This window comes from Semicossyphus pulcher, unplaced genomic scaffold, assembly GCF_022749685.1.
Source record: "Semicossyphus pulcher isolate SPU_LCO1_2020_fin unplaced genomic scaffold, fSemPul1.0.p SCAF_15, whole genome shotgun sequence".
NCBI lineage: Eukaryota > Metazoa > Chordata > Actinopteri > Labriformes > Labridae > Semicossyphus > Semicossyphus pulcher.
Genome location: NW_027211659.1, coordinates 8981003 through 9008649, shown reverse-complemented (window position 1 = coordinate 9008649; position 27647 = coordinate 8981003). Strand labels below are relative to the sequence as shown.

Sequence of the window (27647 nt, the reverse complement as noted above, 5' to 3'; positions counted from 1 at the left end):
TTTTCCCACATTACTGTATTGCACCAAAATGCATCAATTCCGAACTAAATCTTGCACTTTTTTTCACTCTAGGTTTACTGAAACTTGGCTCAACAATTTGCTTGTCTTTGGTATTATTGGAAGGAGGGTTACAAGCACGTCATGTGGGTGCAGGGCAATTAAAATAACAGCACAGACAAGCCAAAACGCACGTTCACACACTTATTTCATGCCATAAAATGTTTTGTCACAGTGTTGCTACATTTGGGTCTTTGTCAGGTGAAATGTTTATCCCCTCAAAAGTACCTGTTTCGTCCGAACGCCTAGTTATCCAAGGTAACAAAATATAATTTGTTTTCATTAAAGGTATAATAAGTCGGATTTCCTTGAATTTTGTCAACAACACATTCACACTGGGCCCCTCCTCCTGCGCTCTTCATCACCAGAAGCTCACGCTCACTCTCTTGTGCGAGAACACACCCACCCCGCCGAACTAACACCGACAGCATCACGGTTGCCTTTGTGCTAGCATGCTAACCGCCGGTTACCTTTGCGCTAAGTTAGCTTGTCTTACCCGGTTTGAGGCACCTACCTGTCCAACAAACAGAAGGCCAACTCTTCATCGCTCTTTCGCCATGTTCGCCGGTCAGTTGCGAATTTGAACCACTCCCACACTCACCTTTTACGCTGTGATTGGCTCAGGGAACCACGACAGCATCCCTCCTGAAAACGTCCCGTGCAAAGCAAAACAAATGCAGAGGGAAGGGTCTCACAAGGGTCTGCACACACACTCACCTACACACATGTATAGAGGCCCATAAGAGTTGATTTATATTATATTATATTTGTAAAAGTCTGTATTTATTTTTTCCAGGAAAATCCTACTTATTATACCTTTAACAATTTATCCGGATAAAAACGAGTGCTCCAGATCACGTGATACAAAGGAATACCCAATTTTCCAAAGAAATAAAGCAATGTACAAAAAGGAAGTACACATGTCAACAGCAAGTCATGGAGAGCAATTCTTTGTCAGCATATTGAAGCCCGTACTGAAGTTGGAAAGTGTACATTTTTGCTAATCACTGCTCATCCCTTCCTGGACAAACCTCAGATTATTGTGGAATTGATGCACACAGCGTTGCACGTGGGCCTGCAGCTGAGAGAGGCGAAGCAAGAATGAAGTAAAGCAATGTTTTTTTTCTGTAAACAAGCTCACTGATCAGTGGGTCAAGAAGGACCTTTTGGTGGTTGACAAAATAATCACAAAGCTGTTAAAATTCTAACTCGTGAAATGGATAATTGCTGTCAGTGATGACCCAGTAATGCAGAGTAGTTAGTCAAAGATTGACCGCTCTCATTAGCATCAAGCAGACAGTGTGAGGATGGAGGTGATTTATGTGGAAGAGTGTTCTCCGAAGAGACATTCTCATCAGATGGAGTGAAACTTAAATCCCATCTAATTGTATTAATTGAATCCCTCTGTTCTTGAGTTTAACTTGTACTGAACAAAGCAGAATATAAGAAATGTGCGACAGTGTTTAGGGGGCATAGATAATCGATCCTTGCACAGACCAGGCAGGAGTTAATCTTCAAGGACACGTTTCTTTACTGTCTGCATTTTAAAGAGACGCAGACTTTCTGTCTCTGAAGGACAGATGTGTGACGGTCGATCATTTCTCCAGCAGCTCGGTGAATCACCTCTTTAATATGGCACCATTACAGCTTCGAGGCTGCTCAGATCAGTCCCATTGATTTACAAGTAAGATGATATCGCCCATCATAAGGATGAGGTCAGAAAGGGTCAACTTAATCCGACACAAGTCGTGACCAACGCTCTGACGCACCGCCACCTCTTCACGTTGATATGGTCAACTTTAAGCAAACAGCATTATCATTCATTAGGATTCTTGTTTTGTATCTAACTGAATGAAAAGGTGTCATTCACACATTTATTTTGAAGGTTTTAGAGGTTCTGTTATTTATTAGCTGAAAATGTTATGAGAGGTTATGAGAGGGTGAGAGCGAAACAATGACATTAAACACTACGTTAGTGTATATACAGTGTAATATTATTATATTAGTGTCTCAGTAGGTTAATCATTACAAGTGACCCCTTTTGTATTGTCACATTGTAATTTGATTCAATGGTAAAATAACAAATATTAGAGTCTGAGAGATATATGTGTTGACCAATATTAGGCCGATATTTGCCTATCACAGATATATCAGTATATCGTTTTTTTCCCGATATTCGTGGATATGGAAACTGCAGACAATGCAGAGAACAATGCTTGGAGTGTTTCATAAATCATATTAATTTTACAAATTTTTTAGTCATAGCTCCTGTGAGGAACTTTCTGTTTGGGTTGATTTTGGCGCCCCCCCTGTGGACAAAGCCGTACTTCTTATCTCTTTGCTGATATTGTACTGTACATGCTTAGGTGGTGTTTTTTTCTTTTGCGGTTACAGGCCCTAAAAATAACTATATGTAAATAATCAGTCTTGGTGCTGATGGTCTGTTTTGCTTTTGTAGGCCATACAGAGACATCTGAATCACTTTCAGTCGGGTTCATAAACGGTGAAAAACTCGCTTTAAGCTTTAAGTACATTTTTAAATAAAGCAATAGAGATGTTCCAATACTGATACCAGCATCTGTATCGGCCACCTTTTAATTTTTTTTAATTTTTACCTTTTTCAGGTGAATTATCCTTTTAAAATTGCGGATTTTAGTCGAGTGTTATGTTAGTTAAAGCTAGCAAAATATCAACAATCGGTGTGTTTCAGAGAATAGACGGGTACTCGGTATGGTCAAATTCAGTGCGCACTCCATGTAAAATAAAAGGTCTTTATCCATTCCTGCTTAGAAATTCAGTATATTGGTAGCCATGTCATTAATCAGTGATTTTCTTCCCCTAAAATTGGTATTGGTATCGGTCTGAAAAAACCCATATAGTTCAGGCCCTAAGATATTGATTTAATAGCCGCTTCACACACTAAAAATGATGAATTTCTTTCTTTAAAATTCTGTCCTCCGTGTCTCCGCTGCTCTTGAATTGGCAAGGCTAAACTTTTAGATCAACACTTGAGCCTCTTTTTATTTAATGGTAAAATTCTCATAACTGTCAGCCAAAGCTCGAGTTTCCAGTTCCAGACAGGGTATGCGGATACAAAGCGCACAGAGGAGCGGAGAGACTGCTTGGGCAGGGCAGTCTGGGAAGGTGGAGGTGTAATTTCAGATGCGCGCTAACCGGCCAGAGCAGCAGTTATCTGAGCTCAGCCTTCAAAGTAAAGAGCGCTGGAGTCATCAAGAACAGCTGTGCCTCTCACTCCTGTCTGAGTGTGTGAGCGCTCTGAGGACAGGGCTCTCCACGAGACACACACGCAGGTCCGTGCTTATTAACCGCCTTCACGAGATTGTAAACTTCCTGAGTGGAGCTGTTTAAGGCACTCTCGTCTGTGTTGACGTCCTTATGTTGAGTTGTCTTAAAAAGCGACATGGGATGTTTGAGCAGCTTATATTGGGGTAGCTTTCATAGTTGCGCTATAAATCTCTCATAGGCTGCTAATCTCAGTCTGTGTCTAGAAGTAAGTGCCCAGAGTTCAGACAGATTATAGAGAGGTTAAGCTGTCTGAAAATGGCTGTAGCGCTGTAGATTAGTGGGCTTGTTCTCTCGCCAGTCAAACATGATCCCCCCCCCCCACACAAATACAACAGGCAGTGTGTGAAACTCTGATAGGGACAAATCCTGTCAGCATCTTTTTTTTTTAAGCATTAGCATGTGTCGGAAGATCAGCTCTTATGTCATCTCCGAACCAGAGAAATGTAACTCTTAACTTCTCATACTACATCTTCATCTTTTTGTCCTAAGCATGGATGAGCCAGCAGTTTAAACTCCGGCGTAGAAACAAGCTCCGAGGGGTCACTGTTGGTGTGAAAGGACAACTAGTCACACACCTGATGGTACAAGCACAGTAAAGTCCATTCAGCCTCCACAAGAAGGCCAACCGACAGTGAAATGAGCTCTAAGTGGACTTTCTCTACTTCCTCACATCAAACGCCTGCCCGCTGTGGGCGCCGGCGCTCCCAGCTGTATTTATGGGCCATAATGTGAGGTGTAGAGCTGCATTTCCTTCACAGGACCTTGCTGCTGGCAGGCTGTACTCTAGCTGGGCTCTGTGCACCGTGAAAGCCTGTCATCAAGAACCGCTGCCCTGTGTGATTTATCAGAATAGGATGTGCTCAGAAGGTCAGAATGATTCAACTCTTCCCGGCCGCCGAGTTTCCATCAGACGTCCTTTTCTTCTTTAAGTGGAGGTTACTTTTAAAGCTAAACATTAACGTCATTGCTTTTCTCGCCGCTGTGACTTCTGAGCAGCGTTAAGTGCGGTGTTGGTGAAGCTCTGTAGCTGGGCCTCCTCGCTCAGACATGGAACATTTATCGGATGTCTGATGGTTGATGACTTTCTCTTGTCCGTTACTCACTCGGAATGAGTCAGAGGCTTGTTTTCCTCTCCAGCGCCGTGTCAGTGCTGCTTTTTAAATGAAACGCGTCCTCTGCTCTAGTAATTACAAGGTGCATGAACACTTCACATGCTGCTCTGATAGAGGAAGGGGCTAATTGGTAGTGCAGTGTCCTTGTCCAGGTGTCAGCTTGGTGTTATGGTATGCATGTCTGCAGAATGAAGCCTCTGTGTTTGCTTATATGCAGCGTGTAGACCCCTGTGTTTCCTCTCCGCCATGTGGATCAGGTGTGAATTTCCTGCAGCAGATGGACTGTGACAGGTGTGTGCGAGACACTTCCGCCTCCCTGCACCTCTTGGAGATTATTGGGTGTAGTCGCCTCTCCGGAGCAAGATTAATGAGTGTCTAAGCACGCTTTTGCAAAAATAGACATTTTTGCGGTGCAGATATAATCGGTGCTGCGGTTGAAGGAGGAAAGCAGGGGACAGGACAGACTTAATCTCCCTCAGCGGGATCAGTCTTTAATGGAGTTAGTACTTTCTGCTCTGACCTTGCTGGACCCGGCATCACAGCAGCATGAATCCATCCCTCACGAGTCCGATCCTGCCGCCGCCAAGAGAGAATCAGGATGAAAGACGTCTTGTTTTTTCCTTTGATCATTTCAGCGGAATGAGCTTTTTTTTGTGTTTGTGTGTCACATAGAGGAGAGCCGTCTCTTTATATTTTGTGAAAATGTGTATTTCCTCTTTTACCACAGAGACAGTGCGACCAAGTGAAAACGGACACAAATTGCTGAACAGCAGATATGTGACAGTTTTAAGATGAACCAGTGACTCCACACACTAATCTTCAAGGACTCAAAAAAAAACAAACTTAAAGATGCTTTTATTGACATTTCCACATCACCACCAACTCAGTGTTTTAGTGTCTTTCATCTGTTGTTTTGTTTTTTTCTGCCTGAACTAAGCAGTGTTAATTTTGTTACCGAAAATGTTGACGACAAATGTTCAACAACGATGAAGACGAGACACTGATGAGCTAAAAATAGATCGTTGATAATAAGAACACTGACGACGCGTATTATCTGTTTTCGTTAACGAGACGAGACTAAAATGTTAGTGTTTCGCTGTCTGACATTCAAAATCAAAATACAAGCGATGCACTCCTGTGACTGGCCAGAGCAGATCTGCCTGAATCTGACCCAGCCAAACAGGTGATGATGTCCCAAAGCAACAGCTTGTAGACAACATTACAGCATCCACCCAAAACGTGTTTGGTTGGGGAAAAACAAACACAATGCACTGTAGTAACAAAAGACGGAGAGACGCCCTGTGACTACAGATTAGGTGGGAAGAGTCTTTTTACACTGCGGTAACAAAGCTCCGTCCTCATGCCACCTCTGTCATTGTACACGTGACGAAGCAACGATGACCTAAAACCACCCCAGTGTGTGTTTTTTAATAGCCTTTGGGCGTCGAAAAGCAAAGCGTGCGTGAGGTGTAAACAAACAGCCCGTGTTTCAAATACACACACGGCGCCGTTCCACCTATGAACGTTTTACATAGAAGATGGAAGGTAACAGAGGCGTAATAATCCCGCCTTGAACTGGCAGTGTATAAGGGGCTGAAGAGTAATGACTAAAATGTTTTGAGTTGTCGTCGACTAAAACTAGACTAAAATGTTTTGAGTTGTCGTCGACTAAAACTAGACTTAAACTATTAAAGGTAAAAATGACTTAAATGGTGCTTAAACGTATAAACATTTTAGTCTACAGACTAAATTGAAAATGGCTGCCAAAGTGAACACTGTTCCAAAGTTAAGTATACGTAGGTGAGAATTTAGCAGCTTAATGGGCTTAGTGGAGAGTGAGTATTGGACTTTTAGTCATCACAGAATGACTTTAAAACCCTTATAATGCACCTCCATGTCTGGTGGATGTGTTAAAACAACTGTCTAACAGCTTCAACATAAAAACTTGTATAACATGATACTGTGTAAATATGTTTGCAGCTCTTTGTGCTGCCTTAAGGAGGCTGAAAAACATTGTTTATGGCTGCTGTAAAGCTCTTATAACCTGTATCAATGTCCTGTGCAGTGCAGTTGGCAGCTGACTTTGGCTGACCAGAAGTCCAAAATATAAAAATCTTTATTGTCATCGTAGACGATGAGAGCAATGAAATATTCACATTTTAGAAGTTGCAACCAGCGAGTCTTTGAATTGTTTGCTTAAATTTTTTTTAAATGAATCTGTTTTTGTCCTTTTTAGGTTAAAAGTTGTGTTAAAAGTCTTTAAATGAATCAACTGATTGAAAAGAAAGTGTCTCCGTCACATGTGAAAATGCCTCGGGTTATTCCCTTTTCCTTGTTTCCTAAGCTCACCGTATTCTTCGTCATCCACAGTGCCGTCACACTGTCGGAGAGTAACTGTCACGGTTTCGGTTTAAACAAAAAAGGTGAGGACCCAGATGCAGACTGAAATAATGGATTTAATAAACAAAAGGCAAAAATGCAAAAACAAAATCTAAACTCCAACAAAAGACAAAAAGGAAAATCAAAAGGCAGAGCAAAAAACTTATAACAAAACCAGGAACAGGTAATCCAAGAGACACGAGGGGTCAGGGGAAGCACAAAGAATATCCAGGGAAAGGTCATGGACATAGACTAACACACGTTGGATGACAATGAACAGGCAACAAGACAGGGGAGCACAAAGACTAAATAAACTTGGGAGGTGAGGCTAATCAGACACAGGTGAGACAATCAAGGGGCAGGTGAAAACAATCAGGGCAGGGCACAGAATCAAACAGGCGGGAAAACACACAAAGGCAGGAAGTGGGCCAACATGAGAGACAAGGTGACAAAGTAAAACAGGAAATGATCTAACCAAAGAGACACAAGTGAAATACTTAACTAAACAAGACTAAACACTGACAAGAACACAGAATAAACTAAATACAAAACTAAACGATGAAAACTCATGACAAGGGACAAAGTGACAAGGTAAATCAAGAAATAATAACTGAACATCGAAATACAAGACAAAAACAGAACTAAACTAGAATGACTCATGACAGTAACACTCATTGTCCTGCATTACGTTCCCTTAAGTCCCTGCAAGTTGATTTGTAGTCGGGCAGAGCTGGACACGCCTGGCTTGTCTGTGGCCTGCTCTGTGTCTCGTCATCCCATTGTTAGAGAAGGGAACCGAAATCTAACTTCCATTTCGTTGTGTTTGTTTTGTCGTTTTATCGCTGCTCTGTACTTGGCCGCATGCGTGCGTGCAGTCATGCGTTGACATGCTCTCGCTGTATCTGATTGGCAGGCGGTAGGATGGCTGGAATGAGCTGTATCGCCTGCAGTGTGTGCTCGGCTCCACATGCTAGGTGCCAGTGGTGAGACGCCGGCTGATCCACCGCTGGTACTAACACTGCAGCTACACGCATTCGCATTTGGCTCTCACGGGCCGATATACACTAGTGAATGTAATATTTATCGTCTCCTTTGCGTGGGTAAAAGCAGAATGATGAGAGACTTTAGAACAAACGCATATAGACACAGACAGTCAGTGGAGCGGTGTCTGCACTTGCATGTGCATGCACAGCACCACGGCTAAATGTAGGTCATAGAATAAGGCAGATGTGGGGGAAGGAGAGAAGGTGAGCGCTGGAAGTGGAAGTGAAGAGAGGAGGAAGCCTTTCATTATGTCATCATTTCGGAGCAGCGGCAGGATTAGGACTCGGCAGGATATATGGGGAGGCTTTAACCCCTGGATTGTGAGCTTTTGCCTTGGAAGTTTGAAGTCATAATTTTCCCTTCAGTTGGTGAAAAAAAGAAAGTAAGAAAAAGATTCTCCTCTCCAGTCCTCTGGAAGGTATGGCGCAGAATTAGCAGTGATAGCAGACCTTGAACACGGAGAAATGTCAATAAAACGGTTGATAAAACGTCCGTTAGCTCGACATCCTCCTGCCTTCACTTGCCCATTCATTTGGTACCAGGTAGCGAGCCGCTCAGTCTCCAATCTATTCTTAACAGCTGCACTTTGGGGTTTCAAGAAGTGATGAAGTGCACTGGACCCTTCGGAGAGCTCGGACGCTGGCAGTATAATTACGCAGGGTGAAGTCTGGTGTCCTACACGGTAATAACCTCATTGCCTCTTGAGGCTAAAGCGGGGAAGCGGGGAAGGGGTTCATTAAGTTAGGAGAGAGAGACGCGGTTCATTTAATCCGTGCATCTGCTTCTGCTTTGAGCTCCGTTTTATCACTTCTGATGGTCCTGTTTCAATAAGTCTTCGCTCGTGTCTCGTATTTCTTGTCTGATCTGCAATCAAGTTTCCATCCCAACATGATGGAAGAAAGTGCAGCTGTATGTCGTACCATGACAGATTACAGCTTTTATATCACAGCAGTCCCTAAACATGGCGTAAAATCAATGCCTCAGTTTTAATTGGGATTGCATTTAAAAACAACTCTTCTAGGGTTAAACTGCAGTAGGCTCAGATAGATACCTTTCATATAGACGTTTAATTTGCTCTAAGTCAGAACTGAGCGTGTAAGAAGGGTGTTTATAAGATGGTTAATTTCCATCTGTGCGATCTCTTCCTCGTGCATCACGGTTCAGATGGTGAGATTAAACGCTCCTTAGCTGCTTCACAAGTTTGCACCTTGTCGTCTAGCCCTGGGATTAATTTATGATTTCCTCTGCGCACACAGCCGCCATACAGTCGCCCTGTCAGAACGGTAATTAATTCAAAGTTGAGAGTTGGAATTTCAGGAGTGGAGTATGAACTCTGAGTCACGGATGGCAGTTTATTTACTGGATTGTATAAAGATAGCATAAACTGGGCAGGGCGTCGTAATTGTTAGTATCTCCACCCCTTTATGGTTGTTCAGGCAAAACACAATTACAGTTACAAGTTTAGTCAGAGAGAGTCAACAGTCGAAGGTGAGGTGATCTTCCTGCCAAACCCGCCTGACTGTATCGCACTGCCTCCTTGATCTCTCTCTTAAAGCTCAAACTCTAGAGACCGGTTTGCTGGACCTTTTCTGCGAGTGGACATCCAAATATGATGTGATAAAGGCCCTAAGGTCTCCCTCTGCTACAACTCGGATCTTGAGGTAAGACAGAGAGAGTCAAGTGTTCAGTTTGCTGGTTAATGAATATTTGCTCCAACTCAGGGATTGGAAATCCAGAGACGACAAATTGTATATCTTTTTGATGCAGCTAAATGTTAGTTTCAACCAGTGACTGTATGTAAAGGTGGATAAGGCTTCTCCATCTGCTCTCATTGTACAAAATTGAAGCCAAAATACCCTCGGAGGTGGGCGCTGCCATCTTGCTCTGGTGACATTTTTTGGAGCCAGAGACAGCGTTGTGTTGGTCTGAAGCAGAAGTTCACAGATATGTAAACTTCAGTGAGTGATTATTTTATTTACGTCTCCTCTCACCGATCCTCCTCTACTCTGCTAATCCAGAACAGATCGGCTGCAGGAGCTGCATTTGTCAACAGAGCTGTCAATCATGTTTTTTGCAGCATCAAATAACTAATTACAAGTAAACTTGTCAAAAAAATGAACACTTGGACATAAATCAGCATGATAAGAACTAACTATAATGACAGAAACCGTGTTTGAGAAAAATGTATTTGACGTGTATTTTGATTTTATAGTTTGACTCATGTCCCATCTGTTAACATGGAGGAGGCGGGCTTCATGACCTGTACTGCAGCCAGTCAGCAGGGGGCTTTCACTTTTATTGCTGTCATGTCGTATATCCTTTTATACAATCTATGGTTTCAACTTGACGAAAACGTGGAAAATACAAATTAGTCTAAACAACTTCCCCATTCAGTGATGCAATTTTAAAGGGTTGTCAGGACTTGTTTCCAATACGTAGAAGCCGAGGAACAACGTCTTCATTATTTCCATGTGATTACGAAACCAACCCTTGAAATACAGGAATGACTAAGTAATCCATCAGGACGTTGCACTCGTATTTATTGGAGTAATTTATAAATCACCTTGCAAAAGGTTCCACTTTTTTGCTGGACAATGTTTTCTACCACAGCCCCTTGCGTTGACATCCCAGGCCTCTCGTACAGACTGGCTTGATGATAATGAATGATAATCTTGCCTTCTTTCACGCAGAGCTACTGTCTTTCTAAAAACAGCATAGGGTCTTTAGCTGGAGCACAATCTGGCTGTGGTAACCCAAAAACCACTCTACTCTAGCTCCGGTTCAGAAATAACTCTGGGCCCCAGTAGTGAAGGTGTACACACCCACCCTACACCCACCTCTATTTCCAACTGCAGCCTTTTTCTAATTGTGTCTCCCTCATGTAACACTGTACTGGAAAACCTGAAAAATGGGCTTTTTTCCTCACTCTTCATACAAAGAACACATTCGGCATTTGCATTTAATTCATGTTCATTCATGTTCACACTCCTGGGAGACGAGTCCTTGCATTTGATCACGCTCTTCATACTTCTATCTGTGTGTCTGAAAACGCTTAGCGGACCTCGCCTTGTTGCCTCTTTATAACCTGACTGTGATGTATTAGTTTCTATCTGCTTGAACAGCTGCAAGGTGAATATTAAAGGAAAACAGCTTTATATTTTTAGACGAAGAACAACTCCACTCTTGTGGGCTCAATATTTTATGAGGAACAAGCCCTTTGGTCAGTGTTTTATTTGAGGGAACGTGCACAGTATTGCCATGCAGCGTGCTGGATAGAGAAGACAGCGTGTTCTCTTGCAGAGGCAGCCTGAGTTTGGGGACTTAATACCTCGGACATCAGCTGCTTTATTCGTAAGACTCTTTTAATGCTTCCTATTTGTCTTTTGAAGCCACTGTTATGTACTACAGATTAATTTATTTAGCCTAATCTGATTCTTCCTTCTCATTGTGAATTCTCATTTGCTTTGTGCTTAATCATTGAGAGAATGTTCCTGTGATTAAGTCTGAATTCACTGTGCCAAGGCCAGACCTTTTCCCTCCTACATAAACCTCTTTAACTTATTTAAACATACTTTCAAGTTAGCTCTGGTTAAAGCATTCATTACACGGCCTCTTCACCCCGTTTTCTCAGCAGGGCGAACTGAAGGGGACTAAGCAATTTTCTGTGCGATGCTGTGCGGCCGTTTTCCCTCAAGGGCTGTTCAGTCTTTTACCTGGTGGTCAGATAGGGGCTGGAGTTCAGCACGGTCACCTCTGGCAATGCCTGCACTGTCGTCACATTGAGAATATTACAGCAGGCAGCAGCAGTGCATGCTGGGACTCAAGGAAAGTGGTTACATAAAAAATACCTATAAATATAGTCCCTTAATTTACCCTTTTCTGGTTCGTTGTAGCAGCATTTGGCTGAGGGGTTTTATGTTGTGTTCAAGCTTTTTTAAATTTGCACCTGATTTCATGTAGTTTTACAGTTTTAGTTTCCACGCTTATACAGGTCTGAAGATAAAAAAAAAACAAAACAGGAAGATTAAGATGATTGACTGTTCACATTTACCCTGGAGTTTACTCAATCCTTAGATTGTATCAGGAAAGAAAACTGATTAAAAGTAACAACTGTAGCCCCTTTTACACTGCGGTTTCAAGCCGGGATTATTACGCCTCTGTTGCGATTCGTCTTATATGTGAAATGCACAGAGGCAGAATGGTGGGGCGAAACAGCGTCAGTGTAAACAGCGGAGCCAGCAGGCTGACGCGCCTCCATCTGCTCTCATTGTACGGAATTGATGCCAAAACAGCCCCCGTGACGGGCGCTGCCATCTTGCGATAGTTACGTCATTTGGAGCCAGAGTCTGCGCAGTAGAGATCAGCGGGTGGAGCCACTGTACCCACTACCGCTAACCAAAACACACACTTAACTTACCGATAACAGCAGAACAGCTTCTTGTGTTGGTCTGAGGTTAACGTTCACAGATATAGAAACTTCAATGACTGTAGTGATTGCCTTTGTTACCTTTCTTGAACAGATCGTCCTCCACTCTGCTAATCCGGAACTGATCGGCTGCAGGAGCCGTATTGGTCAACAGAGCTGTCAATCACCATTTTTATAGCATCAAATAACTAATTAAAAATAAATTTGTCCGAAAAATGAACACTTGGTCTTAAATCATCATAAGAACTAACTATAATGACAGAAACCACGTTTGAGAAAAATGTATTTGGTGTGTATTTTGATTTCACTTTTAAGGAGGTGTCATGTCGTCCATCTTTTTATCCAGTCTTTCGTGTGTACGTGAAGCACGTGCTGTTTGTTTACAGCTCGCGCACGTTATAATAAGAGTTAATGTTTGTGTTACATCCACAGCACTTGATTAAAGTTGCGTTAGCTTACCTCTCGATGTCAATGTACTGTCTTTTGTGTTTTTATGTTGTTTTTTGTACCTGTTGTGTCGCTGCTTGCCGTCAAATTCTCATTGGATTATATGGGTGTCTTCTTTCAGTTAAGGATTCGAATATGTCAAAAAGAGTCAGAAATTACTTCCACTTTGTTTGTTAAATGTCCGCACTTCTGTCTTTAAGCAGCATCATTGCTGACGCTAACGTTAGCTTAGCCTGTTTCTAGCTTGTTTTTTGAGGTCAGGATTCTTTCCGTGTGAAACAAAAATGCAGGAAAACCAAGCATTTGTTGTTGTGTGCTCTCAGATAATACCTTGAAAACCCCTGTTTTATAACGGGAGTATTCATTCAACTTCATTGTTTTTGAGGCTAAGGTCTGTGGTGCTGTTATATGGTTTGTACTATACTAAAGGTGTTTTTATCATTCATTCAACCCATTTATAGCCGTTGTTTTGAGAGTAAATGTAGATGTAGAAGAGGAAGAAATGAGAGAAGTGTAGATGTTACAGATGGAACGTTAAACCATTTGGCACCATGTGATGTACTGTAGCTGCTGACTGCTCTAATTGTGAAATGTAAATTAATAACGTGTGTTGGGTACAGCTGGGACACAATAAATGCAGGGCATTTCATGATGCCTTGTAGACTCATCCCCATTTTTAAAACAATATAACTTCTCTCTTTTTCTCGCTTTTCCTTGCTGCATTTGCACTTTTTCTCCTGCCTTCCCGTTACATAATCTCTAATCCAATTTCTTCCCTCAGTTAATTATTTAGGCTTATCATTTTAACTTGTAAAATCATGCTCCAACAATCTTTATCTGGGTCAGAGACGGAAAGTAATCTTGATTGCTTCAGAATGGTAGTAATAGTCTTGTAACACAGCCAAACAATCATAGTGGGGGTATGCTAAAGGAGCGGAAACAGCCAGGTGTGCGTAGCCAAGACAATTAGCTTCTGAAACGCTGCTTTTGCCAAAAATAGGCAACTGGAGTACAATCATACAAGCGAAATTACAGGCACCAACACGCAGTGCACCTGGTGGAGGCATGGCAAAATTATATAGCCTGGCACGCAGTGATAGCAACATACACACTGTCCAACGGACAAACACACAGCTGGCAGACACAACAGCAGCAGTAAATAACAGAAAGATGCACAAGCACCAAGAAACGAGCAGAAAGAAAATCGACATGCCTACTGGATGCACCAGCGGGACAGCTTTGGCACGGCAGCCAAACTATAACACACACACACACACACACACACACACACACACACACACACACACACACGCACCTGGCAGACGCAGAAACATCCATCCAGCATTTGTACTCAGATCATATTCACCAGAGGCCATTTTCCTCTGACATAACGCTTTGGGTGGGAAGCTTCAGTACTGGTAGGATGTTGTGCTGCTGTGTTCAACCTTGTAACTGGTATAAATGAACTATATAATACAGCTGTTATTAATTCACCATATCCTCATAAATGAGCACCTGAATGGATGATAAATGATGAAAATGTTGAGGGTCGTCTGGCCATATTTCAAGGTAAAACATGTTTTAACATCAGCTACAGTTTGCCTTCAGCTAGCACGCTAGCATTCAACCATTTCCTAACAGACAATGCGCTAGCTAGGAGGTAAATTCTTAATTAACCCGACGTTAGCTAAGAATTTCTCCTTCCTACAGTGTCGTGTAACAATTGTGTCCCAGTTGTTCCTTAAACCGTTATATAAGCTTTCCGTTACTTTCTAGCTTAAGCTAATATTAGCTTGTAAGTGGCTGAATGCTAGCTGTTGTTGATATACTTAATGTGTTAGCAAATGTGTACTTTTACTTTGAAATTTGACCAGATTTCCCTCCAGATTTTTACTCATAAGTGCTTTTCAGATCAATCCTGAAGTGGTACCATGTGATGATTTGTCAGATACTCTTAATCTATATTATTTACAACCTGAAAAATAGCAGTTTGACATAATAGCATTTGGGCCTCCCACCATGACGGTGACATGGCCACTGTGTGAATATGGTCAATTTCACACGTTAAGCTGCATTTTAAAAATACTTATGTTGATGACAATAAACTTAAAATCTTTTTTACAATAGTCTTAATTAAATAAGCTCTTTATTAAGGAAATTATGGACAGTTTAGACTCAGATTGAATTAAAATGTCTGCCAAGAAGAATTGTGGACTCCTCCCCATGCGGAGGTTAATACATTATTCTTTGACATGTTCATTGTCACATGAAATCATGTGAAGATGCTGAACCATTATGAAAGTACCGTATTGGGCAGAATATTATAATATATTATACATTACAAGACGAAAAACCTCAAACTTTTTGAAGACCAATTTGTTTTCATAAAGACAATTTTAAACAAAATCATGTTTTTCTATATTCAAGATTTATTTAAATAAAATAAAATGTCAATAAATCATTAACCAACAAAGTAAGGTCTATTTATAGTCTTGAAACAGCTGGATGACAGCTCTGGTAACGGGCATGCCTTCATTCTGTTTTTCACTAACATACTCACACACTCTCCTGTCAATCTCTTGGAAGCGACCGCTTAAAAGACCACGGTAAGATTTTCTCTGTTACAATCTGTTAGGTCATTCTGTTAGCATTTTTAAGATGCGGCGGTTCGGCGGCCCGATGCTGCATTTCTCTGGGGGGACTCCCAGGAGCTTAACCATGGTGCAGAGGCTAAATGGCGTTACAGCCGGCCCCTGATCTTTTCAGGCTCGCCAATTTCGGACAATACACTCTGTGACAAGAATTAGAATAAAATTGACATCATTACTCCGCCTCAGTTGTTGGTTAACTTTGCCTACTTTTAAGCCATTTGTTCTGGACGATCACCGGGTCTCTCCATCTTTCATCCCCCTGGAACTGTGAGTGACGGCTGGCCTCACATGAGGGGTACACTCGCTTTACAGATAAGTGGCGCCGTCTATTGTTGTGAACATATTGGCCTTTAAAAGTCTAGACCCCGAATATAAGACGACTCCACTTTTACATAAGTATGTCAAGAGCAAAAAATCGTATATTCAGATCAATACCGTAAATGTGCTAACACAAAGCTTTGGACCTCAAATATTTACACAAAAAGTTTTTCTTAATGGAATAAGAATTAGCTTCATGGAACTCGACGTTCGGAGCGTTGTCATTGCTTATGTCAGACTCACATCCACTGGCGCTGACTTTGGTTAAACATTGGATGGCAAAGAGATGTAGGTAATGTGTGATGGCGTCATGTTGTGAGGAGACAGCGTGGCTCTAAACTAGTTAGGGCTGTTGCAGGTAGCTATAAACATAACAGTCTGTAGAACCCAATGCCTCCAGAGAGACAGACCATTGTTCACATCAAACCCTGAACTAAAGCATGTCACACTGTAGGTGGATGAAAACAGAGCTTGGGCTGCCTATTGTGTAATATCAAACCTCGCTCCATCAACAAGCCATTCAAAACAATGAAACATTCAAATGTCATTGTAAATTAATGGTGCCATATTATAATTGTTGTTCCTTTCTTTCACACGCACGCATAAGAATGTCTTTGAACTGAGGGGAGTCTCACAGGGTACAGCTTGTGTTCTTCAGAAAGTCCGCTTCAGGCTCCTTTCAGGGTTGTTGATTTGTGGATGTGGACAGCCCTAGGCCCTCGCAGACTTCCCCGGAACAAGTGCAGGTTTGCAGCCCCTGAAAGTCTGTGCATCACCTTTCATGCCCTGTTTTTATCTGACTGACGGTAACCTGTAACGTTTGATGACAAAGGCCTGCAGAACATGATTAATCTCAAGGCAAATGTCCATCACGTAGACAAGTGATGGAATGTCCCTCTTTGGAGAATCTAAACAGCTGTATAAACACTGCATTAACTACGCTGTGGGGGAAAGGCCTCGGGCAAAACCAGCTGCTTACTATTTCAGAAAATATAAAGGCCTTAAATCAGCAACAGAAGTATCGAGTGGTAAATAAAAACACAAAAGTATTTGATAGTCATCACTACAATTAAAATGATAAAGCCTAAAAACAACATGACTTAGGTTTGGAGCTACCTCCAACTCGGCACAATGGGGGAACCGTTCTTCTACCAGCACCTCTAATGCTCACCAATTAACACTTTATGTCTTATTCATTTGTTTTGGACAAAAGCAAAAATTGGAAACCAGTGGAGACTCTACTCTAAATCCACTTTGAAGCCAAAACATGTTGGTTTGACTCTGTTTTTTTTGACTGGATTACTGAATGAGTCTCATTGATTAGTTAGCTTTAGACTTGCTGATAGGAGTGCTTCTTGACCTTTGGACATAGTCAGGCTAACTGTTGCCCTATGTCTCAAGGGTTTAAGCTAAGCTAAGCTAACAAGCTGCTAGCTCTAGCTTCAAATTTATTGTACAGACATGAGAAAAAAACACATTTCCCACAAAATCTAATTATTCTTTATTTCACTTTTCAAGGAATGCCAGTTCTTTGTCTTACATCATGAAAAACGTAATGAGTATATAATAAAAGTAATTTGAATGTGTCGCTTTAGGCTTTAGTAAATTATCATTTTCAGTATTAGCTGACCTTTCATACATGATTCATAAATAAATCATTACTTTTAACTCGACTAATTACCATAACGCAGACTACATTTTAAAAATCTTAAATTGTTATAAATTCAACTTCTTTGACAGATTAATTGTTTGTTTGTTTGTTTGTTTCATCAAGCCATCGTAGTAAAGAAATGCTTAACATTAGCCAATATATGAGGATTTGTAAGCAGTTGTCATAAAAGTGTCCACACTTCTTACTGGAGTCCACATTCACGCTTATTCTTCATAGAAGTATCATGGAACACCATGAAAGGCAGTAAATGAGACAATGTAAAGATCAAAGCTCAAACATGAAACAAACACTGTCTGGGTCCCATTTCAGGGGCTGCATCCTTCGAAGGCCATATTTGAAGGCTGATCGCGTCACAGCGGTGCATCAAAGGTTGTCCCAATTCGAAGGCTCCTTCAGATGCGGCCGACATATGTGTCCTTTTTCCGAGCCACGAAGGATCCATCGGGTGCATCAGTGCACGCCAATTCAAACAAGATAGCAAACTCTTAGACGGCCGAGGAATACGCTTTTAAATGTCAAAGTTTTTGGTTTCAAATCAATCCAATAGCTAGAGATACGCATGTTAAGAAAAATGAAACACGAACAAATTATCTTTAAAATAATAGGTTAAGTTACGTGAGTTTAGTTATGCTAGCTAGTTAGCCCGCTAGCTACCTGTTGCAACAGGAGCGTCGTTTGGTGATGCAAGGGTAAGGGCGGATGGTGGTGCAAACAGGAAATCCTCTGTAGACCAGACCGTCTCATTTCAGTTCGGCTTTAGCGGTCTACGCAGGCTATGAATGTCCTCGGAGGCTGCAGCCCCTGGATTGAGACACAGGGCCTGTGTCTGTATGTTCCCTTATAAAATAAAGTAAAACAGTATTTTCATAACTCAAATTCTACTGTGTTCACCAGCCGAAAAATGAGAGCTGGGATCATAAAAGATGACCGATTTCACCAGCTATTTCTCTCTCTCTGTCTGCGCTGCATCTAGCTTCCAGACTGTACAGTCACGTGACTTCCAATAAAAACTTTATTGACTGTGTATTAACTTAACAAAGGTGAAATAATTACTTTGACTGACAAAATATCCCCAACAACAGTAAACCAGATGTTTATGTGTGCATATAAACGAAAAACAATTTAGCAGTCATTAACAGGAAAAGTCAGACTCATTTACTTCCTGTGTTGTTATGGCAACATGTGTATGTATGACAATTTTTTTTTTGACATTCAGACTAAGCGTCAATTTATGGAAATAATAATTTGCAAATTCAGCTTTGCCCCGACAGAAGAGGAAGCCTTCTGATTGGTTGGGTCTAATTTCCTGTTGCCCCACCTGATTTTCCATGTAAGGCTGTAGCTGATACATGCACTGAGAGGTCATCCGTGACTCCCAACAGACCACATCTCCTCTCTGTTCACCTCTCTTTCTATTTTTTCCTCTCATGCAGCTCACAAGCCCCATAATTATCCCCCTGAGGGTGAATGTCATTCAAACATTTAACCCACATCTCCTCTGCCTGACTACAAAAGCTTCACCATACGTTCTCATTGTATGCCGGCTTTGCTCTTTACATTCAATGCTTTTATTTGACTCCTTCTCTCGTCTCCGTCTCCTGCTTTAACTCCCACCAAGTCATTTAGTCGTCCTTTTGCTTCCTGGCAGCGTCTCGTTTCCATGTTTTCCGTTTTGTACTGCTTCTTTGTGTAGCCCTCACAAGACTGGCTCTGTCCTCCACCCCCGCCTCTCCATCTGTGCCACGCATTTATGTTGTTTCGCCGCAGTTACTGAAGCACTCATCCTGATTGCTGCCAGGTGAGGCAAGCTAGCTGCGCACGCAAATACATGCACGGCATGCCTTGGGGACACACATGAACGCACGTGCACGCACACACATATCTACAGTGGGGATGAGGGGCAGCAGTGGTGCATATAGATGGCATTTGCTTGATGACAACATTGTATTTGTGCGTTTTTCCAGCTTGTTTTTGTAGTTTTTTGTGCGCCAGGCCTGCTGTTGTTAGTTCCAGGTGTAAATGGTGACTTTCCACTGAGTCACATTTGACGCAAGCTTGGCAGACATACCGAAACTGTTGCACAGCAAACCCGTTTCAGGCCTTCAGGCATTCAACAAGTTTTCCCAGACAGTAATCATATTGTCGTGTGTTTTTGCAGATGTGCGTTTGTCTGAGTGTCTTTATTTTCTTTCTCCCTTACGGTCTCCGCTCCCTCTGGCCCAGTTGCTCCCTGCTGATTTCCTCCTGCTTAACCAGGGTCAGTGCATGAGCTTTGCCCTCCTGTGTGGCCCTCGGGGCAGGAGGCCTGGATGTCTGAGTTTAAAGGGAGAAGGGGGGGGGACCACTTGAGATCCCTCTTGCTGCTCTCTGCAGGACCCGGCAGCACCAGAGACAGGAAGCTGTAATTAGGACTAGAGTAGGCTTAACACTCAGGAGCTTTTTTTCCCCCCCTCGCCTGCCTCACCCTGCCACCCTCTTGAGAGAAATGCTTCCACATTAAGAGACCAAAGCTCATAATTACGTGTGGTTGAGAGGATTGTAGTCCTCTGATGTGAGGCAATTTAATGCTTCATTTATTTACCTTCATTGCTGTGTATTTCACTCTGCAGCCATCAGTGAACCTGAGGTGTTGTACTCAGGAGCATTAGAGGAAGCCAGGCTGATAATGAGAGTGTTATTTTTAATGATGATGTTTTTTTGGTTCAGCAATTAAATGAGCAAAGACAACTTGTCGGTGTACATGTGAAATGTTCTTTTTAGCGCAGCACAGGAACAGGGGCTTTTATACTGACAAGCCAACTAGAAGTAATGGTAATCGAGCAGGTGTATATCTTTTTATCTACATCACTTATATGTTATTTGAATCATAGACTGGACATATGTTTTTTTTGTTCCAAAAGTGAAGCCAATGCCGAAGCGTCTCAAACCTGCCTACTTTCAATTGGCCAGCAGGGGGCGGCTGCAAAAAGAGACAGACTTTAGGACAACCAGATAAGAGGACAGCCTTTTTTTACATTGCAATTCCGCCGACTTAAAGCCGCCCCAGTGTGTGTTCTGACAAAGCGGAACCAAAATGTGCGCATTGTGTAAACAAACAGCACATGCTTTACATACACACACGGCGCTGTTATGCCCTGCCGGCTCCTCCACTTGCATTGAAGTGTGCGGCTCTTTGACGCCTCTGTTACTGTCTCTGATGCAGGCTCAGAGGCGGAGCGACTTCGCCCCACCATCCCGCCTCCATGCATTGACACATAGAAGACGAAACGTAACAGTGTAAAAGGGGCTAATGAGCCGGCATGTCAGTTGATTTATTCCCTCAGTAAACATTTTTTAAATAAGTTTATTGTCTCAATTACTAGTTTCAAGTCAATGCAGCGTAAATTATAGTCCCATTTAGACAAAAATAGAGAAGAAAGCTGGACACACTTTATGGCGTGGCTACCTTGTGATTGACGAGCTGCTGCAGGGTGACCTGTCAACCAGGATGTAGACATAACAATGCATAACCACTCTGACGTCCAAATACGGTCTCTGGTTTAAAAAAAACAAAGATGGCAACTGCCAAAATGCTGCTTTCACGTGTTTAATTCAGGCTATGATTTAAAACCAATAAGAAACTTCTTCACCAATGTTTGGATTGCTTATTCCCAACGTATTAACAGAATAAACGTGTTTTATATTGGAGATGAATCACCTCACCTGAAACAAGGAGTGCAAAGTGTCATGATTACTTTTTTAAACATGCAAAAAGCCAGAAATCTTAAGAGAAACTGCCCAATTAGTTGCAATAAGTTAGACCTCATTGCTACACAGCCTGAAGTAAGTTTCATAGTCAGCTTTCGGGCACACATTTTACCCAAGTGTGCATCAAGGTGAAGTTGGGTCCTCAGCCTAAACCCTGCTGATTTGTTAGTATTTTATGAATGCAAAATTAATATCCTGTGTGATCTTTGTTGTCGGATAACGTTTGAAACCAGCTGTTTTATGTTCTCGTTGTGTCTTAAGTGCTGCAGATTTTCTGAGGGAAGCTTTAAATTTGGTTCCACTTAATAGACAGTTCCAGCCCTAAAAAAAGTCTCCTTATTTTTATTGTGAGTGGAGAGCAGCCAAGTTGTGCCCTGCAGGAGGTGTTTCCCTGCAGCGAGTCTGTGGGAGCTGCAGTGTTTTTTCATGCACACACCGCCTCATGTATGCATGTGCACTCTTCAGCCTAACTAATTTGTACCACTCCTCTTCTCAGGGTCCTGCTGTATCCCCGAGGACACACGGACATGAAGTAATTGAAGCATCGGTTGAGGTAAGTGTGTCGTCTAAAAAGACTTTACTAGCCAACATTCCCTCACTTTCTACCCTGAACTTTCATTGTGTTTTTTTTTTTTTTTTACAGGCCCTCCAGCTGACCTCTGGACTGCGTCCTGTGGGGATTTGTTGTTGGTGGGCCAGCTGAACAGGCGTGCATGTGAGTGAGAGGTGATGAAGTCCAGCATGAGGCAGTGGCGGAGGCTGGTGCTGGCGGGAATGCTAGCCTGGGGCCTCCTCTTCCTCGCCCTCCTCTCTTACTTCCTGGATGCTCGTGTGAATGAGCCCCTGACCTCTGCTGGCTCTCTGCTCTCCCAGCACCCAGACACGCGCCGCCTGGCCTCCATACAGGGCACCCATCAGCAGCATACAACCTTAACTACAACCTACCCCCGAGATGAGCCCGAGCCACAGCCTTCTGCCAGCTCCACGACCCCAGATCTCAGCCTTGAAGTGAGCCGCAGCCCCAACAGCGCCCCCTACGCCATTTATGCTAGCCAGGAAGCTAGCCAGCAGGACTACCTGGACCAGCAGAACCTGGCTGCCTGGTCTTCCTTTGGTACAGAAAATGTTGGTTCTCACTCAAACCCTATAGTCCAGAGTCGAGAGAAAACGTCGCAGACCACCGAGTATCAGAACCATGTCAGCGCCGCACACAACCACGATGGAGGAGAAGAAGAAGATGATAGGGACAATGAAGAAGAAGAGCTAGGAAACAGAGTAAGGACTGCAGCAGGCAGGGGAGCAGGAGGTGACTCCTCTGATCTGGAGGAATATTACTTCTCTAAGTCAGCCACCGTGGTGCAGAGGCTGTGGCGAGGCCGCGTGTCCGCCGGCATGTTAAGTCCCCGGCTGCAGCGCGCCATGAAAGACTACGTTAGCGCCAACAAACACCACGTTACGTTTAGCGGGCATCGCAGGGCCGCCCAGAGCCCCAAGGAGCTGCTGTGTCAAATGAAAGCTCAGGCCAGGCTGAGGACGGTGGACGGGTCGGAGCAGCCCTTCTCCTCGCTCGGGTGGGCTCGTCTTATTCCGCCTCACGCCCTGGACCAGAGCAGCTTCAAGACCTGTGCCGTGGTCACCTCGGCTGGTGCCATCCTGCGCTCCGGACTGGGCAAAGAAATTGGTGAGTTGAAAAATAAAGGTTTTGGGAAAAGGCAACAAGCGGTGGGTGCGAAACCTCAATTCTAAAAGAATCTGGCATCCAACGCGTGCTCAGATTTGTACTCTTCTTTACTTATTTAAGATTTCTTGTTTTGTTTAATAAAAAAAGTGTTCTTTCATAATCCTCAAAGGAAAGAATATAGTGTTTTTATCAGTGCTTAACCTCAGGCATTTTGTTTGGAAAAACTTAAAATAATAGCAGCCCTGTAGTTGACAGAAGAAAAGATGAGGGATGACACGCTGTAGCCAAACATGTGTGCTGAAAGACCAGGATTTTTAAATATGCTGTTTGTTTCAAGAGGAGCTTAACATCATAAAAGAACTGTACATGTTAAGAAAAGCTGTACATGAAAAGAACAGATCTAAAAAGAAGATCCATGTTAATATATTTATATCTATATATATATATATTTATATATATATATAGATATATATATATTTATATATATCTATATATACTGTAAATATAGGGCAGATTGTCTTGACTATGTGGACATGCCTTAACGAGCAGTTAAACTTAAAAAATTGAGTTTGTATGTATAAGAAATCAACATTATCGATTCTAGCTTCTTCTCTTCTGCTTTGAGCAGTTGCCCGCTAAGGTCTTGAATCTTAAAGGTCAACAAACATCATTTGCACATTTGCAGCTGAATGATTTGCATTTGCTCTCATTTCTGTGCCGCATTTACTGATTAGCTTGTCAAGCTGACTGTGAGCAGGTTTGAATGTGTGCCTAGTAGGCTATACAGTATGTCTTTGCATTACAATGTGTGTGTGCGTGCTGTTGGTTTGGAGGCGTTGGCAGCTTTTTGGTAAGTGGGGAGAGTGTGAACTCAGTGACAGATGGCTCACTAGAAAAAAGCAGAACCCCCCTCTGGTAACCAATCAGGCTTCTTCATATCATGTATAATTTTACTTGTATTATCTTGTGAGTTCAGCTGCTCAAATCTCACGGAGGCTTTAATGTGAAGAATTTTGTCTTCATGCAATCTTATTTCTCTATTATCTCTATACACTGACATCGTTCCGCAGACTGTCCCAGATAACTTGTCCTCAAAAGAGAAGCAGAGCAAACAAGTTTAAGAAAATGAGATGCAAACAATTGGTGCAACCCTGCATCTGAACGTGTGGTCACAGTGGAATTAACTTGTGATGCTGTCGGGAAAAAGTCAGCGCTGCATTCTTTCACTGTTACCTCAACTTCCTGCTCTTCTTCAAAAGAGCTGCAGATGCATCATATTTACGGAAATAAAGATGCATTCAAGTACAAAGCCAGTGTGTGTCTACGTGCAGGTTAATTATGTTAATATATTAGGCATCACTACGATTACTGATACTAGTATAGTGTTCGCCTCCGGTGCAGCCTTAAATGCTGTATTTGGAGTAAGCAGCTGATACCATCATTTATTAACCTTCAAAAGACTTGTTTCTTCCTCTCCGAAACATTAACCTAAATAGCAACAATATATGGTATGGCTGCCATTAGCAACCACAGTTTTAGTGCAGCAAAGAATAACAGCAAAAAATAACTGTGTGGTGCTAACAAAGCGTGTAGCGCAAGTCAAAGCTAGCATAATGTTAGCAACGAAAAACCCTTACATCTTTTTATGCCTGTATTTAATAATATAAGATAATTATATCAAGTAAAAACATTAAATAAAGAGGTTTCATGTTAAAAATCTGATTTTCTCTGATGCTCTTTGGTGGACACAGAATACCCTTACACCTTTTATGGCTATATTTGAAAACTGATGATAATTATAACCAAGAAAAACACAAAGTAAAGATGTTTCATTTTAAAAAATCAGACTTTCTCTGATGCTTTATGACACAGAAGTCAGTCGCTGCTTGCTGAGCAGCCGCTAACATTAGCTTAGTTTGTTACTAGGTTTCATCATATTTCTTCTCAAAAACTGTAAATAGCAGCATTATATATTACGGCTGCCATTAGTAACTCAATTTTAGTGCAGCAAAGAAGAACAGCAAAAATAACTGTGGTGCTAGCAAAGCATGTTGTGTAAGTCAAAGCTAGCATAATGGTATCAACCACTGTTTTACCCTTACACCTCTTTAAGGCTGTATTTAAAAAAATAAGATAATTATAACCAGGAAAACAAAACAAGAGGTTTCATATTAAAAATCAGACTTTCTCTGATGCTCTTTGGTGGACACAGAAGTCAGTCGCTGCTAGCCGAGCAGCTGCTAATGTTAGCTTAATTTATAACTAGGTGCTGAGCTTGGTTTTAGGTTGGAATTCCTGCAGTGTACTGAGCCAGGCATTACAACTATGATAGCACTTCAATACAGGGTTAGTAGTATACTGTTGTTAAAGATAATAATTTATATTTTTTCTATCAAACTGATGTTGAAGTGGTACTTTGTTTTGACTAATCTCGGAACCAGCTATTGTCTCTAGGGGCAACCGCCAACTTTTCGGGGCTGTTTAGCTAGCTCTTGTTCAGAAAAGAGATTAGGGAATTGCAAGACCGAGACTTCTGCTTCCTGTCGTGGTTGGAACACTTCCAACACCCATAAATCCAAAAGTCTTTCGCCTAAAGATTCTTTAACCACGTGGAATATGTTTTATAGAGATAAGGTTTCGGCCAATACTCAAATCTTGGTATGAGAATCATATCAGCAAGGAAAATATGGTGTCTGAACACAACAAAGAATATTAAGGCGTTATTCTGGTTGCTGTTTTCGTGCTGGAGTATGAAGAACATTCGACTGTGTGGTAACTTATTTTAAGAAGCAGAGAAAATAGAGGCAGTCTTCAGCTCTGGGCTCCAGGCCTTCGACTTTAACTCGGCAGGTGCTTCTAAATCTCTGTCGATGTATCATCATTATGTCATGTTTGTTTTTGGTTTCTGTCCAATAATGTGACCCATATGCACATTCTCACGAGCGAAGCAAGGAGTCTGTGTTTTTAACCTCACACTTACATCATTGTTCTTCCTGCGTAGGGCACACATCGCTCGTAAAACGCAATTTTACACCTCAAACACGCAACCAGACAGTCATTATGAAGAGAATAGAGTTGTCAAATATAAAATGGTAACTGATGACTGTTTCTCCTCTACCTGGGAATCACGCACATGTTTAAGTCAAACAGCAGCATCAGGGTGTTGGTTCAGTGTGTCATCATCATCCTATTCCGTTGTTTAAGAAGAGATTTTGCTCTGCAGGGAGATTTGTGACTTGACGAATAAAATGAATGTTACAGAGCAGATTAATTATTGAACAGCCTCACAGTGTTGGAGGAGCCTGACTTTGTTACATTAATACTCAGCCTCAACAGGAAATCAAACCTCATTGATCCCGCTCTGTCTTCTTCTTCTCACCCTGCCGTGCTTCCCAAAAGGCTGCATCAGAACCCATCACATTATGCAGCGCTGAGTCGTGACAAATCACTGGAAGATGAATTTGAAATTGGTTCCATCTTCTGTGAAACCTGCAGGTTGGCTGACATTTAGATTAGCATGTTTCTCAGTGGCTGCAGCACCTCAGCTCATCCAGTGAGGTTTTGGGATGGATAGTGCTGTGTGTGTGATGTGTGGCTGCCATCATGTGGTGAATTGAAAAACTACATCCTCAGGACAACATGGGAAGGAGATAATACAGCATTGTTTAAGTAAATTCCTTGCATATTCTCTTTGTGAGGTTTAGAGGGCGTATTGTTCTGACTCAACTCTGGTGTCAGTTTTGAAATCTTAGTGTTTTTTTAGTTGACATCCTGTTAAGTTTCCCTCAGCCTGAGCTGGTGCCTTCTGTGCCTGTTTGTTAACTTTGCTTTGTTGCAGATTTATTCTTGTCTTGATGCAGATTTCAGAATATGATTTTGGAATGAAAGTATGACAAATTTGTGTAGATGTCCTTATTTTATTCTTCAATGTTTGGAAATAACTGACTTGGCGCCCCCCAGTGGAAGCATACAAAATTACACCGGGGTAAAGTTGTAAAGCCAGAAGATCTGACCTGGTGACACTGAGATAGTAAAGGTTAAAAGTAGCTCATTAACATCTTCAGTCACATCAGAAACACTATTAACACATACATTTCCAATTGGCATTACATTCTAACTAAGTGTATTTCTGTTATTTTTTCCCACCCTGTGTGTCCACAGTGTTAACATGCTGCTCTGACTTCAGTCATCATATTCTAAATGTTATATCAGAAAAGAAGCACTGTATGTCACTGAATATATATTAATTCTTTCATATGTTCTTATCTTTAATGATCTGTCAGCTAGAACTTATTGAAATGTAAATTAGGGCTGCATCTAGGGCTGGGCGATATGGTGATATGGCTTTTATATCTCGATAACGATATATATCACTATATAGCATGTTGTCTTGTAACTGAACAAATAATGAGTCTATATGAAATAACCACATGGTAAAGCATATTTTTGGATAATCATGTGTGAATTGATTACTTGACAAATAAAAAGTATTTGAGAACTTTAGTGCAAACTTAAGAATTTCAAGTAAATTTTAGGATAAAAAATAAATACAATATAGCCCTAGCCTTCAGCCAATACAGCCAATACAGCAGTATTATATAACAATATCATATCATAAATATTAACATCTCTTCCTGTAGAGAATGTCAAAGACATGGAAAGTAACAGTTCTGTTGTGATTTTTCAAAGTAAAAGCCCAATCTAGCATTCTGACCCCCCTCATTTGTTCACAGTGCTTTTATTTTGAAGTGTTTCCTGGGCAACTGTTTAGTTAATTTTTGTTACTTTATTGTTTACATTTCTAGGA

General features: G+C 41.8%; 1 protein-coding gene across 1 annotated transcript in view; it reads left to right on the top strand.

Moving 5' to 3' along the window:
* Positions 1–27647, top strand: part of st6gal2a (ST6 beta-galactosamide alpha-2,6-sialyltranferase 2a) — a 64966-nt gene that overhangs the window by 2015 nt on the left and 35304 nt on the right. Inside the window, exons 2-3 of the mRNA XM_069662912.1 lie at positions 21656–21712; positions 21803–22840. Coding sequence (XP_069519013.1) covers positions 21889–22840 — 952 coding nt within the window. The 5' untranslated portion in view covers positions 21656–21712; positions 21803–21888. The remainder of the gene's footprint in view (positions 1–21655; positions 21713–21802; positions 22841–27647) is intronic.